This window comes from Carex rostrata, chromosome 12 (genome assembly GCF_964058835.1).
Source record: "Carex rostrata chromosome 12, lpCarRost1.2, whole genome shotgun sequence".
NCBI lineage: Eukaryota > Viridiplantae > Streptophyta > Magnoliopsida > Poales > Cyperaceae > Carex > Carex rostrata.
The window spans coordinates 12,131,153-12,146,379 of record NC_135929.1 but is presented as its reverse complement, the minus strand read 5'-3'; the positions used below and the strand labels follow the sequence as shown (position 1 = coordinate 12,146,379).

The following is a 15,227-nucleotide window of genomic DNA, read 5'->3' as shown; positions in this document are numbered from 1 at the left end:
GGCGCCCCAGGGTGTGGCGCCTCACTTGTGCTATGGGCCGCCCCAGGGGCTGGCGCCCCATGGGGAATTTTGGGCCGCCCTGGGACCAGGCGGTCAGGACATTTTTAAAAAAAAATTGGGGACAGGGGCATTTTTAAAATTTTGATTTGTTTTAAGGATATTAATAAAAATGCCCGAAATAATTGCAATCAGCCCATGCATTGAATGAATGCTCTTGATTTTTCTCTCCCTCTACTAATATAAATTTTATATTGAGGTAATTTCTTTTAAAATCTTCTCTTTTATTCTAATCTAATAATATGAGTTTCATAGAATTCAAATGTACATTTTATGCTCTAATCCTACGTTATTTTTTTCCATTTTTAATATTCAAACAATCAATTTTAATCACTCAACGTGATTTTTATATTAAAATATGTTTGCTGAATAAATTTTATATTTTTGCAACATTTTTATTATCTTTTTAAATAAGTACGAAATCACTGTTTTGAATGATTCAAAATATTTTATACTTATCTAAAAAATAATAAAGAAGTTCTAAAAAAAATATATTCTTCTAGTGCATTTTAATACGAAAACTAAGTTGAGAAAAAATTTAAAAACAAAGATAAAAATATAAAACATTACAAAGAACACAAAATTAATAATGCACTTTAATAACTCTATTCCTGATATTCTGATAATTACTATATATACTCTAGCACCCTCTTCAAATATTATTTTAAAATTTGTTTGAACTTCAGAATATGAAGATTTTGCTCTTATAAAATATTATTTTAATGTGCCAGCATTTCCCAGTTTAGCCGAATATATAAGAAAAAATATATCTGGGATATTTGATATTTCCTGGTATAATTCACGAAATATTTTTTTGTAAAATATAATTTCTTTGGAATTTTATTGTGTGCGAATTTTGTACTCTTTTTATCTACAGAATCTCATGACAAATTATGTAAAAAAATTACAGTAAAATTGTACAACAGTTTGTAAATATTTTGTTTTGTCTTTTATATCACATGTTATTATTCTATTGAACCTTTTGTTTTTAAAAAAGAAGTAACAAACTTTCTTATTATGTGATATAAAAAAATTTATTTGTTCAAAAAATAGGTAACCATTTTAAAATATATACTAAAGTTCGCGTCTATCAAATATGCACAAATGAAAAATATATAATAATGTACTTCTTGTATGTTTTTACAATTGAATTATTTGAATCATAGTCAATTTTATTTAAATATTTGAGCTTATATTTCATAAGAACGTTTTTTTATAAAAATATAAGCAATTTTTAATTAAAACGCGAGGCTTAATTTCGAACTCAATTAACAAATTATGAAGTTGAGATAACAATTTTAATTCTTGTTTAAAAGCTGTGGCATGGATGGCTAGATATAATCTGAAAACAATTTTAAAAATTAGTTTTTTGTCCAATTAATTATTTTTCAAATTCTCTTCCAGAAAATCATTCAAGTACAAAATGTAATAACTTTCAAAAATAAAATAAAAAATTGTATGAAACCGTCTTATTAAACACAACTAAATATTATTTGCACGATCAAGTATAAAAATTAAGAGCAACCTGATTAAGTATTATTTGCACTTTGCAATTAATTAATTTATATATTTTTTTTAATTATAGAATAATATAGTAAGTTCCACAATTAATGAAGTATATATTTTATATTTCATAACATCACAAAATCACATATATAAAAGAGGAAGTAAATATATAAAAGAGGAAATAAGATTACAACTTAATATACAAGTAATAATCCACAAACCCCTACATCCATTTATTTTACTTAAAACCCCATAAAACACACACCATATATGGATCAAAAACCCCCCTCCAGAAAAAACATCTTAATTATAAGATATATATAATCTTATAATTAAAACACTTGTACTAAAATTATAATTATAATTGAGTGCTGGCCAGGGAGCTTCAATTCTCCTTGTTCTGACCACCAGGGGCAGGGAGCTTCTCCTTGATCTTCCCCATTATCCCCTTCTTCTCCTGCTCCTCACCGTATGCTCCAGTTCCGGCTCCATATGCTCCGGTTCCGTTTCCAGTATCGGTTCCGGTTCCGGTTCCGGTTCCGGTTCCGCCATACGTGGTCGTAGTGTCAGATTTGCGGGCCCCAGGGAGCTTCTCCTTAATCTTCTCTTTCAGGCCTTTCTTCCTTCGGCCACCCATCCCGTCATCCTCCTAGGTACAGCAATTGATATTTATTTAATTTTGATAACATTGCTCATTCAATTAAGCTAATTAATACTACCAAATATTCGAATTTTTATATATTAATTTCAAAAAACATTATATTTAAGTACTTTCTTTAGTAACAAAATAAATATAAAGAAAACATTTAGTGGTATACATGGTGTATATATATATAATTGAACTTACTGAGCTAGAGCTGGAACTGCTGCCGGAGCGGTGAAGCACGCCACCGCCTTGGCCTTCCTTACCCCTGACGGGTTTCTGCTGAAGTCCGGTACCTCCTCCCATCGCACCTTCATGAAGTCCTGTAGTTTTATAACCAGTACCTGTACCTGTACCACCCTGGTGCAGTTGCGTAGTTCCACCACCGCCTGTACCGCCATGGCCTTCCTTACCCCTGATGGGTTTCTGCTGAAACCCGGTACCTCCTCCCATGGCACCTTCATGAAGTCCTGTAGTTCCATAACCAGTACCTGCATCTGTACCACCCTGGTGCAGTTGCTCAGTCCCGTGCGTTTGTGTAGTTCCATAACCGCCTGTACCGGTACCGGTACCATGCTCTCCAGTTCCATGGCCGTGCCCACCCATTCCACCGGTGGCCCCGGTATGACCAATCGGATTACCTATACAATAAATAGATGAAACAAAACAAATTAAGGCCCCGATAAATAAATAAATTAGTAAAAAATTGAAGAAAAGAAGAAAGGATTGAATGAATTAATTACCATACTCATCAACTCTTCCTGCTTGAGCCATCGATCTCTTGTAGCTGTTTTCTTTCTGTCTCGATTGATTAACTGTGTAGTGTAGTGAAGTAGTGACTAGTGAGTGAAGAGCATATATATAGCTAGCTAGGGAGATGAGAATTAAGGAGAAGGAGGATATTTTTGCAAAGAAAGCAACGTACGTACGGTACGTGTGCATATATGTAATTATTAAATGGACCCAATATATAGCTAGCTAGGGAGAAGGAGGTGACACGTGTTAAAGAAATAAGGCCACGTCGTGTATGTCGGTCGACGATCAATATCATTTCCTTCACTTTACGCTTTGAGATTCGTTCCGAGTTAAAAGGAATATGTGAATTGTGTCGGTAGATGCTTCGATTGGCTAATTAATTAATTTGATGTTAATTACACTCCCACTCTCCCAGTCGGCAGTCAGAGCAAATTAATTAATTAATTTTATTTTTTGGAGATTAATTTGGAGCATTCTCTAAGCTTGCCGCGTGGTGCTTCAAGCATGACTGCATGAGTACCTTTCTCTTTGTCGGCTTCTTTTCCTCTCGTAAATTCAACTATATATATATAAATATCTTCTGACACCGAAAGGCAAAGAATAAATTAAATTAAATTTGCTTTCTGGAAGGTTAATTAGGTTGATGCATTTGGGCTAAATTCCAATTAAACTTTTTGACAAGTCACAACTCTTGCAGAAAAATAATTAAACCAACGAAACCTGTTATTGCTCTTCCCAAAAAATATTAGAAGATGCATTTCAATAGTGGTGAAATCCAATTAATCTCATTGCAAATTAAGATCAAGTGTATCGTATATATGCACTTTGCTTTATCAGTACCCCGGCCGTACCAGATGACTAAACACAAAAATTGTATTGGTACCGGCTGGTACGTCGTACCAGATGACGCTTCTCGATCTCCTCAATTCAAATTTCAAAACCATACTCCTAATTTTTCTAAATTAATTGACCATCTAGCAAAACTTTTTCAAAACTGAATCACTACAATACTGAGCAGCCAATGTTAATTGAATGCTGAGGTGCGTTTTTTTTTCGAAATTAACCTCAGAAAGTGAGAAATCATTAATTTTATTTCTCACATTGATCCTTATTTTTGAAAGAAAATAATAAACCCAATATAACAATGTTAATATATATCCAATAGTACTTGAATTTCATGACTTCAATCCCAAGATTAAACTGGATTTAAATTCCTAATCCTTTTTGAATAAATAAGGTTTAAGGCATGAATTAAAATCAACACATGCACTTCCCATTAATTAGTACCCCCATGCTACTAATGATTTTCTGAGTTTGGCCAAGATAGAAATTAAGAAGGAAGAGAGAGGAAGAATAGGGATTTCAGCCTATCTTCTTAATTCCTCTCAAGCTCAATATATAGGTGCTCAAAATCAAATATAATAGAAATCTCTCAGCTAGTACTTGAAATCTCTCAGCTGCTTGGTGTCAGGATGAACTACTTACTACTTGTCTTGCATAACCAACAATTAAAAGAATATCATTTTTATTGTAATTCCAAAGCTGCATGCTATTACGACTTATTCTATTATCTAGGTGAAAATTAGGATATATAGCTAGCTTATTTGAATTAGAAACTGTAGTCTATGCAGAATCATAACTAAAAGTGATTTATGCATTTGACCAATCAAGCATGAAGTTAAGTTCTGTTTCTGTACTGGTATATATTTTGACCCCTCTCTTATCCGTTTATTTCTCCACTGACTGGTTCCACCAGTCAGGCTAGGCTCCTAGATTTTTGGTAAATTTTCCGGCTTGAGCAAGCGATAGTGTGCTCCATTTAATATGGCCAAATAGAAGGACCTCAAAATCTATACAGTCTATGAGGATGCATGTGTCCGTAATAAGCTTGATCAATATTAAGTAAATTTTATACAAAAACCTAAGATTCTGTCATTATAAAGATATGTATATACATAGGCAGATAGCTAATCAAATGAACATGTACAACAGATTTGCGAAACTAAATTAAGCGTTTATATCAGATTTGAGAATATATATATATGTTTGTAAAATTAAAAAATAAAATAAAATAATCCCATGTTTGGTTGTGGCCTAAAGCTAAGGAGGCCTAAATGATTATTATAACTTAGGCCGGTATAAATTATTCATGTTTGGTTGAGGCCTAAAGTTAAATCATAGCTTAAAATAGAGTGGGTCTATGGTACTATGCATATTACGATTTGGCACCGTGCTATGGCTCTATATTCGAGTTTTCAAATCCTAACGGTCGATCTGAAACGTTCATCTTGTTCTCCATATTAATATGTGTTTGGAGACCAAATTTTACATTTTTTTAAATTTTTTTACTATTTTTTTAGATATTTAGAAAATCACTTGATCTAAAAATTCTGGACCATCCAAAAACAGTGATTTTCAATAAATTTAAAAAAATAGTAAAACAATTTCAAAAAATGTAAAATTTGGTCTCCAAACACATATTAATATGGAGAACAAAATGAACGGCTCGGATCGACCGTTAGGATTTGAAAACTCGAATATAGAGCCGTAGCACGGTGCCAAATCGTAATATGCATAGTACCATAGACTCACTCCTTAAAATATTCCTTTTTTGGTTAGAGTTGGTGGAGGACTAAAGTTTTGAAAGCCTAAATTGGTTAATTATTTCTAATAAGATACTAATTACATAATATTAATATATTAATAATAACTGTAATATATTATATTATTATTAAAAAAATTATTTAATATATTAATAATACAAAATATTAATTATAATTAATAACAAAATACTAATAATATAATTATAAATTTATAATAATTATTAATAAAAAGATACTAATTATATAATCTTATTAAAATAATTATTTAATATATTAACAATATAAAATATTAATTATATAATTATATATTAATAATAGAGGAGGGTTCAAATGCCTCCATGTTTTTGTGCCTCCATCATGCCTCCATCTCTCTATCATTTTCAAAATTTAAACCGTCAATCCGAACCGCTCAACCTAACCTCCATACTAAAATATGTTTGGAGACCAAATTTTATATTTTTAGAAATTTTTTTACTATTTTTTTAGATAGGTACAAAAATACTGTTTTTAGATGGTTCAGATTTACTGATTTTGTACCTATCTAAAAAAATAGTAAAACAATTCCTAAAAATATAAAATTTGGTCTCCAAACATATTTTAGTATGGAGGTTAGGTTGAGCGGTTCGGATCGACTGTTTGAACTTTGAACATGATGGAGAGAGATGGAGGCACAAAAACATGGAGGCATTTGAACCCTCCTCTTAATAATAATGATTAATAATAAGATACTAATTATATAATATTAATATATTAATAACAACTATAATATATTATAATAATGATTTACTATATTAACAATATTAATTATTAATTATATAATTATAAATTAATTATTATTATTAATAATAAGATACTAATTACGTAATATTAATATATTACAATATTATATAATAATTATTTAATATATTAACAATATAACATAATAATTATATAATTATATATTAATAATAATTATTAATAAAAGGATATTAATTATATAATATTATTATAATAATTATTTAATATATTAACAATATAAGATATTAATTATATAATTATATACTAATAATAATTATTAATAATCATAGACTAATTATATACAAATAAAATATTATTATAATCATTCAAGTTACACCACGAGGTGGAATAAAATTAAACCACCATGTGAGGTGGTTTAATTTAGACCAGCTTAAAGATAGGCTTATGCTATCTTACTCCGGCTCCAATTAATGCACGTTTGGTGGAATAACGAGGCATAAACTCCTTATTTTAGGTCAGAACCAAACATGGTGTAAAGGAATACCTTATTTAAGGCAAAAACACTTACGGAGATGTATAAAATAGTAGAGTAGAATTGTGAAGATGAATTTGTGGATTTCTGCCATTGAGAACAATCAAATAAAATATGAGCATACCGATCAGTTGACAATTGTTCGAAAAAGAAAAAAAAAATTATAGAGCTGCAACACACATTTAAATGAAAATCCAATGTTAAAAATGTAGTATTAGCCTGATGTGAGGCTTGACCTTTTTCTTAGCTTGGTGTCATGGCTTATTGCACTTTTATAAATGGACTGTGCAAGCTTGAAAGAAAGGAGAAATTCAAAAGGTAGTCTTTTTTGTACATGACATTAGGCATATTAATTAGCATATCAGTTATGATTGTTTGGAAAAGCAAAAACAATATATACAAATTTGAAATGAAAATCCAATGTTAAAAATGGGGTATTAATTAATTAGCCTGATGTGAGGCTTGACCCTTTTCTTAAAAGAACAAGGGCATTAATTAGCTTGGTATCATGACTTATTGCACTTTCATATATAGATGGACTGTGCAAGAAAGGTGGAATTCAAAAGGTAATGTATTTTCTACATGACATTTTTCTGAATGGCATTAGCCTATAAGGTTGCATGCTAATGGAAATGTGAGGTTAATTTGACACTAATCTTGTTAATTTTACTTTATGCTTGTGTAAGGGTTTACTAAAATTCTTTTGTTAATGAAATCCAGTAGATAGGCTTCAAAAACTGAAACAACAGGGAGTACGTCTAATATTTAAGCTATCTAAAAATAGAATGTTTTTTCAGGTGGGCAAAACACAGATCAATTACAGTTGTAGTAATGCAGTATTTTCAATCCTATGTAACCTTTTCTTTTGGTTGAGACATAGCAATGTTGGAGTGCAATATCAGCTTAGCAGCTGAGCTAATTTCTCAGAGAGAGAGAGAGAGAGAGTACCTGCTGTGGAGGAGGTGAGTGAAAGGGAGCTCGGAGGAGGCGGAGCGAAGACATAAGATGATAAACTACCGGTATAATTAGAGCTGCCAAAATAATTTTTAGTTTGTAATTCGATTGACTTCGATTCGAAAAATTTGTAGTTCGCAATCAATTCAATTCAAAATTAGTCTGTTCTGAAACAAATCAAATCATCAGTTTGGTTCGAATCTTATTCAAATTCAAACTCAAACTAGGGCAAGTTCGATTCGTTTGCAACCTTAATTATCTGTGTGATATTGGAATTATGATTTAGTGGTATTTGACAGTAAAATAGAATAATTTTTTGGACATTTTTGTTACATATTAAATAAATTTATTTATTCACTAGTACTAATGTACTGTTATCAGTAATTTTAATCCTAAATTAATTCTACTCTATTTTATTTTATGTAGTTTTTGTTGATCAATAATTTTATTCCTAAATTAGTTCTACACTTCTACTTCATTTTATTTTACACAGTTTTGACGTTCTATCTAAAACCGTCCGATCCATATTTGATGCTTGATCTTAACAGTTTTAAGTTTTCAAAACAATTTTAATTCGTAGGAATCTAAACGAATTCTTATCCTCTGCATTAACTCAAAAAATAATCTTTTGAATTAATATATTTGAATTATCCGATTTATTTTAAGATCCGTGCAAATTACACCCACATTAATATTAAAAAGACCCCTGAATTATAGACGAATCAGATGATCTAAATGCGTTTAACTCAAAATAGCAATTCTTTTTTGTTATTCGTGCATCAAAGTTCTTATGAAAAGAAAGAAAAAAAAAAAAAAAAAACCAGAGTCGCAAGAATCCAATGTGCCGTGTATACTCCGAAAGAATACATACTTTTACATACACACTTATACCACCGACGTGCCACTTATTAAGTACTCGATTCACAACCATGCAATCGGACACGTCACTCGTAAGAAACATGAGTGCACATCCTCTGAGATATCTCATATTTTGCGTGACCGACGTGTCCGGTGCCTATTCGGGAAAAACGTAGGGGCCAGTATTATCTGAGCTTTGAGATTCGTGCAGAACGTAGTTGAACTGTTTGAGATTTTCCAAAAAGTCACGCATCATATGAGACATCTCAGAGGATACGGATTGAAGAAACATTGCGTGAAACTTCTTCGTGAAAATTTTATCTTATCTTACTCTTTTTAAATCCCTAGCTAGTACTGTTATGGCGAAAAACAACTCGTTCGATCGAGCGTTAAATTTAGTTTACCGTGCTAAGAGGAGGGGGGCAGATTAATTAGCGTACTTGATTTATCGAAGCTAGGTCGGGGTTTGGCAGAGAGAGATAGACAGAGAGAGAGAGAGAGAGTGGAGAGAATGAAACAGAGAACCTAACATACAAGCACATCCATTTATTTTATTTAAAACCCCACAAGCCACAACACACACTACGGAAAAACCTCCAGAAACAACATCTTAACTATAAGACATAATCTTATAATTAGAACACTTGTACTATAATTATAATTAACTCAGTGCTGACCACCAGGGAGCTTCTCCTTGATCTTCTCCATTATCCCCTTCTTCTCCTTCTCCTCCCCGTATACTCCCGTTCCGGTTCCGGTTCCGGTTCCGTGTGCTCCGGTTCCGTGTGCCCCGGTTCCGGTTCCGTGTGCTCCAGTTCCATGTGCCCCGGTTCCGGTTCCGGTTCCATGTGCCCCGGTTCCTGTTCCGGTTCCGTATGCTCCGGTTGTGGTCGTAGTGTCAGTTTTGTGGGCTCCAGGGAGCTTCTCCCTTATCTTCTCTTTCAGGCCTTTCTTCCTTCGGCCGCCCATCCCATCATCCTCCTACAGCAATTGATATTTATTTAATTTTGATAACATTGCTCATTTAATTAAGCTAATACTACCAAATAGCTAGTCCAATTTTTATATATTTCAAAAACCATTATATTCAAGTATTTTCTTTAGTAATAAAATAAATATAAAGAAAACATTTAGTGGTATGGTATATAATTGAACTTACTGAGCTAGAGCTGGAACTGCTGCCGGAGCGGTGAAGCACGCCACCGCCATGGCCTTCCTTACCCCTGACGGGTTTGTGCTGATCCATAGCACCTTCATGAAGTCCTGTAGTTCCATAACCAGTACCTGTACCTGTACCTGTACCACCCTGGTGCAGCTGCGCAGCCCCATGTTGTTGTGTTGTTCCATAACCGCCTGTACCTGTACCTGTACCGGTACCATACTCGCCAGTTCCATGGCCGTGCCCACCCATTCCACCGGTGGCTCCGGTATGACCAATCGGATTACCTATACAACAAGTAGAAAAGAAAAACAAATTAAGGCCCCGATAAATTAAGCAGTAAATTTAACAAAACAACAAACCATTAAAGAGAAATTAAGAATGGATTTAATTAATTACCATACTCATCAACTTTTAGAATGGGGTTTCCATACTCATCAACTCTTCCTGCTTGAGCCATAATTTCTCTCTGTTTTCTTTCTCTGTGACTGTGGATTTAGATCGATTGAATAACTGTGTAGTGAAGTAGTGTTGTTTTGTTAGCTGTTGAGACTTGAGAGGGAGGATGGGGGTGTTTAAATAGGGACGAGAGGGAGAAAGGATAGGATAGAAAAGAGAGCGACGTGTGCATGTAATAAATGGACCCAATGGGGAGAAGGTGACACGTGTTAAAGCTAACAAGTCCACGTCGCGTATGTCGGTCGACACAAATCCGAATCCTCCCCAGTACCGAAATAGGAAAGCTTTTCAGAATGATTGGATCTAGACCGTTCTTTTTTAAATTTGGAACGAATCTCAAAGCTCAATAATACTGCCACTCCGCTAGTCCGAATCTCAAAGCGTAAAGTAAAGAGTATATATCTTTTACAATATTGGAGAGATATTTGTGCTGTCGGTCATGTCGACGAGAAAGCTAGCTAGAAGCTTCCCTCTTAATTACTTTTAACTGTCGGCACCCGGCACTCCGGCAGTCACAGCAAATTAATTAAGTGTTAATTGTTTTATCTTTTCGAGATTTGGAGCATTAGCTAAAGCATTCTCTAAGGTTGCCGCGTGGTGCTTGCAAGATGACTAGCCAAGTATAAGTACCATTTTTTTTTTTTTTTTTTTTTTTGCAATGCAACATGCCCGTAGGCTTTTCATTTCAATAGAGTTTTCAAGTTACAGTACGTGTTTCGCATATTAATTACAACAGATATCATATTAATCCCAATGCATACTCTAAACTTCAACATATTTTAAATGTTGGATAGGAGTATCTAGTAAACCCCTCACTCAAGCTGCTACCTACTTTAATTAGCTAGATGGTCAGCCACGCAATTTTGGCTTCTAGGAATATGCCTGCACTCATAATCAAATTCTTTTAGTAACCTCCAGACCTCATTTATCTCCCTATACGCTCTCCAGTCAGCATCAATTGGTGGGTGCAACTCCATACAGACTTTAGCAAGATCTTTATTGTCTGTTAAGAAAATACACGATCACAAATTGAGGCTCTTTAAGGCCACAGCTTCAGCTTGCATTATCGGGGCCTTAATTTTTTTGTTAAATTTACTGCAAGCTGTGGCCTCCAGTACCTTCTAGTACCAAGTCTCTTACACTCAGCTAGCTTTTTATGTTCTGGATTTTGAATCAAACAATTTACTGCTCCCTCAAACCACGGTTGTACCATAGCTCTACAGGTTCTACCATCACCAAGCCGCCACATCAACATTGGCAATAGTCTCTCTCCAGCAGCCATAATAGTATAATTAAGTACCATTCACTCAAAAAAAAAAAAAAAAAGTATAAGTACCTTTCTTGTTGTCATCTTCTTTTCCTCGCGTAAATTCTAACTATATATAAAGTTGATGAATTTGGGCTAAATTGGGGGTTGGTACCTAATTAATTAATTAATTAATTAATTAAGTTTGAAGTTTGGGTGTTCACTTGTTGGATTAATTTGGGCTATGACTACAAATTCAGAATTGTATTTCGAGAAGATATTTAAGTTTTGATGAATATATAAAATGACAAAAAAAAAGCTAAAATATTGATAATTTTATGATCTAAGTAGCTCAGTAAGTCTAACTTACTGATATTCATTGGAGAGCATCCAATCTGTGTATTCCTCTTCGAGCTGTCAGATCTGTTTTGATAAAAAATACTAAAGAAACCCGTGTATTCCTCTTCGACCTGAATTTGTCAGGATTTTGATTAGACAATATATATAGATTTAAACTCAAAATTTTAGTTACTTCAGAGGATCCGGAGAAGGGCTGCTAATAATTAAGGTTCGGCTCAAACTCGGCTCAGTTCATGTAAATATTTGGCTCAACTCGCGAGCCGGCTAATATTTTTTACTTATTTTTCTAAGTTTATTTAAAGCTCATATTCATTAAAAACGCTTTTTAAAAAAAAATATATATAAGCAATTCTTAATTAAAACGCGAGGCTTTCGAACTAATTTTAAAATTAGTTGTTTTTGTCCAACTAATTATTTTTCAAATTCTCTTACAGAAAATTCAAGTACAAAATGTAATTACTTCCAAAAATATTAAAAATAATTTTTGTACGAAACAGTCCTATTGAACACAATTAGATATTTTCAATACATGCTAATACATTCCTTTAAATATACGTTAAGACCCATTAGATGTATTTTCCGACTAAAAAATATAAAAAAAACTCTAAAATAAGCACACTAAAATAATATATTATTTCAAACCTATCAGCCCACTGAAAAAATTAAGAGCAACCTAATAAGCCCATTGTATTTGAGTTAATGTATTTGAAGTATACATTTTATATTTCAGAACATCACAAAATCACAAATATATATAAAAGAGGAAGTAAATAAGATTACAACTCTTAATATACAAAAAATAATTCACACATCCATTTATTTTTATTTAAAACCCCATTACACACACTATGGAAAAAAACCCCCTCCAGAAACAACAATCTTAATTATAAGATATAATCTTATAATTAAAACACTTGTACAATAATTATAATTATGAAATTTCATAATTATAATTAATTCAGTGCGGACCACAAGGGAGCTTCTCCTTGATCTTCTCCATTATCCCCTTCTTCTCATGCTCCTCACCATATGCTTCCGTTCCAGTTTTGGTTTCAGTTCCGGTTCCGGTTCCGGTTCCAGTTTTGCCATGGCTTTCCTTACCCCTAACGGGTTTGTGCTGAAGCCCGGTACCTCCTCCTGTGGCACCTTCATGAAGTCCTGTAGTTCCATAATCAGTACCTGTACTACCTTGGTGCAGTTGCGCAGTTTCACCACCGCCATGGCCTTTCTTACCGCTAACGGGTTTGTGCTGAAGCCCGGTACCTCCTCCCGTGGCACCTTCATGAAGTCCTGTAGTTCCATAACCAGTACCTGCATCTGTACCACCCTGGTGCAGTTGCTTAGTCTCGTGCGTTTGTGTAGTTCCATGACCGCCTGTACCGGTACCATACTCTCCAGTTCCATGGCCTTCCTTACCGCTGACGGGTTTGTGCTGAAGCCCGGTACCTCCTCCCGTGGCACCTTCATGAAGTCCTGTAGTTCCATAACCAGTACCTGCATCTGTACCACCCTGGTGCAGTTGCTTAGTCTCGTGCGTTTGTGTAGTTCCATGACCGCCTGTACCGGTACCATACTCTCCAGTTCCATGGCCTTCCTTACCGCTGACGGGTTTGTGCTGAAGCCCGGTACCTCCTCCCGTGGCACCTTCCTGAAGTCCTGTAGTTCCATAACCAGTACCTTTATCTGTACCACCCTGCTGCTGTTGCGTAGTCCCGTGTGTTTGTGTAGTTCCATAACCGCCTGTACCGGTATCAGTACAGGTACCATACTCTCCAGTTCCATGGCCTTCCTTACCGCTGACGGGTTTGTGCTGAAGCCCGGTACTTCCTCCCGTGGCACCTTCATGAAGTCCTGTAGTTCCATAACCAGTACCTGCATCTGTACCACCCTGGTGCAGTTGCTCAGTCCCGTGCGTTTGTGTAGTTCCATTACTGCCTGTACCAGTACCGATACTATGCTCTCCAGTTCCATGGCCGTGCCCATCCATTCCACCAGTGGCCCCGGTATGACCAATCTGATTACCTATACAATAAGTAGAAAAAACAAAACAAATTAATTAAGGCCCCGATAAATAATTAAAAGCAGTAAAAATTTAAGAAAACAAGAAAGGATTTAATAAATTACCATATTCATCAACTCTCCCTGCTTGAGCCATCTTTCGTATTAATTTCTCTTCTGTTTTCTATCTCTTTGTGTGGATTTAGATCGATTGATTAAGTGTGTAGTGAAGTAGTGTTGTTTTGTTAGCTGTTAAGAGGGATGGGGGGTGTTTAAATAGGGATGAGAAGGAGAAAGGATATTTTTGCAAAGAGAGCAACGTGGGAATGTACCATGTAGTATAAATGGACCCAATGGGGAGAAGGTGACACGTGTTAAAGCAAAAACATTTCTTTGGCTTTTATGGTTTGAGATTCGTGCCGAGTTAAAAGGAACGGCCCGGATACACTGATTGTAAAAGATTTCCTTTTCAGGTACCTCTGACTCGGACCATGTCGACGAGAAATCTAGCTAGATGATTCGATAATTAATTAATTTGATGTTAATTACACTCCCAGTCGGCAGTCAGAGCAAATTAATTAATTAAGTTTATCTTTTGGAGATTAATTTAATTTGGAGCATTCTCTAAGCTTGCCGCGTGGTGCGCGCTTAATTGCAAGATGACTAGCCAAGCATGAGTACCTTTCTTTTTGTCTTCTTATTTTCCTCGCGTAAATTCTAACTATAATATCTTCTCACACCGAAAGCGAAAGGCAACTGTGGAAGGTGAAGTTGATGAATTTGGGCTAAATTGGGGGTTGGTACCTAATTAATTAATTAATTAAGTTTGAAGTTTGGGTGTTCACTTGTTGGATTAATTAATTTGGGCCATGACTACAAATGAGGTTTCAATTAATTTAAAACATGAATATGCACATATATATAACAACCAACAAATGCATAATTCTAGATAGTTTGTTCGGGTAGTAGCGTGTATCCTTTTTACTGAGCACAAATGTGTTTTGTGCAAGAAATTTATGAAATATAAAATTAAAATAGAGCAAGACTTGAGTGTTATGGATAGTACAAGGCCTTCCATGTTATTATATGAAAAATCTATCATATAAACTTAAAACTTCGATCTAAATGACTCATTAAATTATTTATATAATGAACTTGTAGAATATTAATTTTTATTATTTTTTATGATTTATATAAGATGACAAAAAATGATCTATAATATTGACATTTTTTTATTTTTAAGTTATTTTTTGTCATCTTTTATAAATCATAAAATATGATATTTTAGATTTTTTTTTGTCATTTTTTATAAATCATAAAATATCTTAAATAAAATAAAAAATAGTAAAAATTGGTAG

General features: G+C 33.9%; 3 protein-coding genes across 5 annotated transcripts in view; all 3 read right to left on the bottom strand.

The window, feature by feature from the left end:
* The window catches only part of PRP40A (pre-mRNA-processing protein 40A), a 45,468-nt gene that overhangs the window by 17,181 nt on the left and 13,060 nt on the right, over positions 1 to 15,227 (bottom strand). The gene's annotated exons all lie outside the window — the stretch shown is intronic.
* On the bottom strand, positions 1,920 to 14,135 carry LOC144562673 (uncharacterized). Of its 3 annotated transcripts, XM_078311895.1 has the most exons (6): positions 13,996 to 14,106; positions 13,561 to 13,893; positions 9,807 to 10,006; positions 9,325 to 9,628; positions 2,411 to 2,847; positions 1,920 to 2,212 (listed from the first exon to the last, which is right to left on the bottom strand). In XM_078311895.1, exons 1-6 carry the CDS (start codon positions 14,024 to 14,026, stop codon positions 1,949 to 1,951), a joined length of 1,569 nt encoding a protein of 522 aa, XP_078168021.1. In that variant the 5' UTR covers positions 14,027 to 14,106; the 3' UTR covers positions 1,920 to 1,948. The 3 variants fall into 3 exon arrangements, with proteins under 3 accessions (XP_078168021.1, XP_078168024.1, XP_078168022.1); XM_078311898.1 differs by lacking the exon at positions 13,561 to 13,893 and having other exon boundaries at positions 9,807 to 10,093; positions 13,996 to 14,135; XM_078311896.1 differs by lacking the exons at positions 13,561 to 13,893; positions 13,996 to 14,106 and adding an exon at positions 10,206 to 10,339 and having other exon boundaries at positions 9,807 to 10,093.
* Positions 12,663 to 13,555, bottom strand: LOC144562953 (uncharacterized; the record flags this gene model as incomplete). The annotated part of the gene is made up of 1 exon (XM_078312320.1): positions 12,663 to 13,555. A coding segment is annotated over one exon (726 nt), but the record flags the coding sequence as incomplete, so codon positions are not given.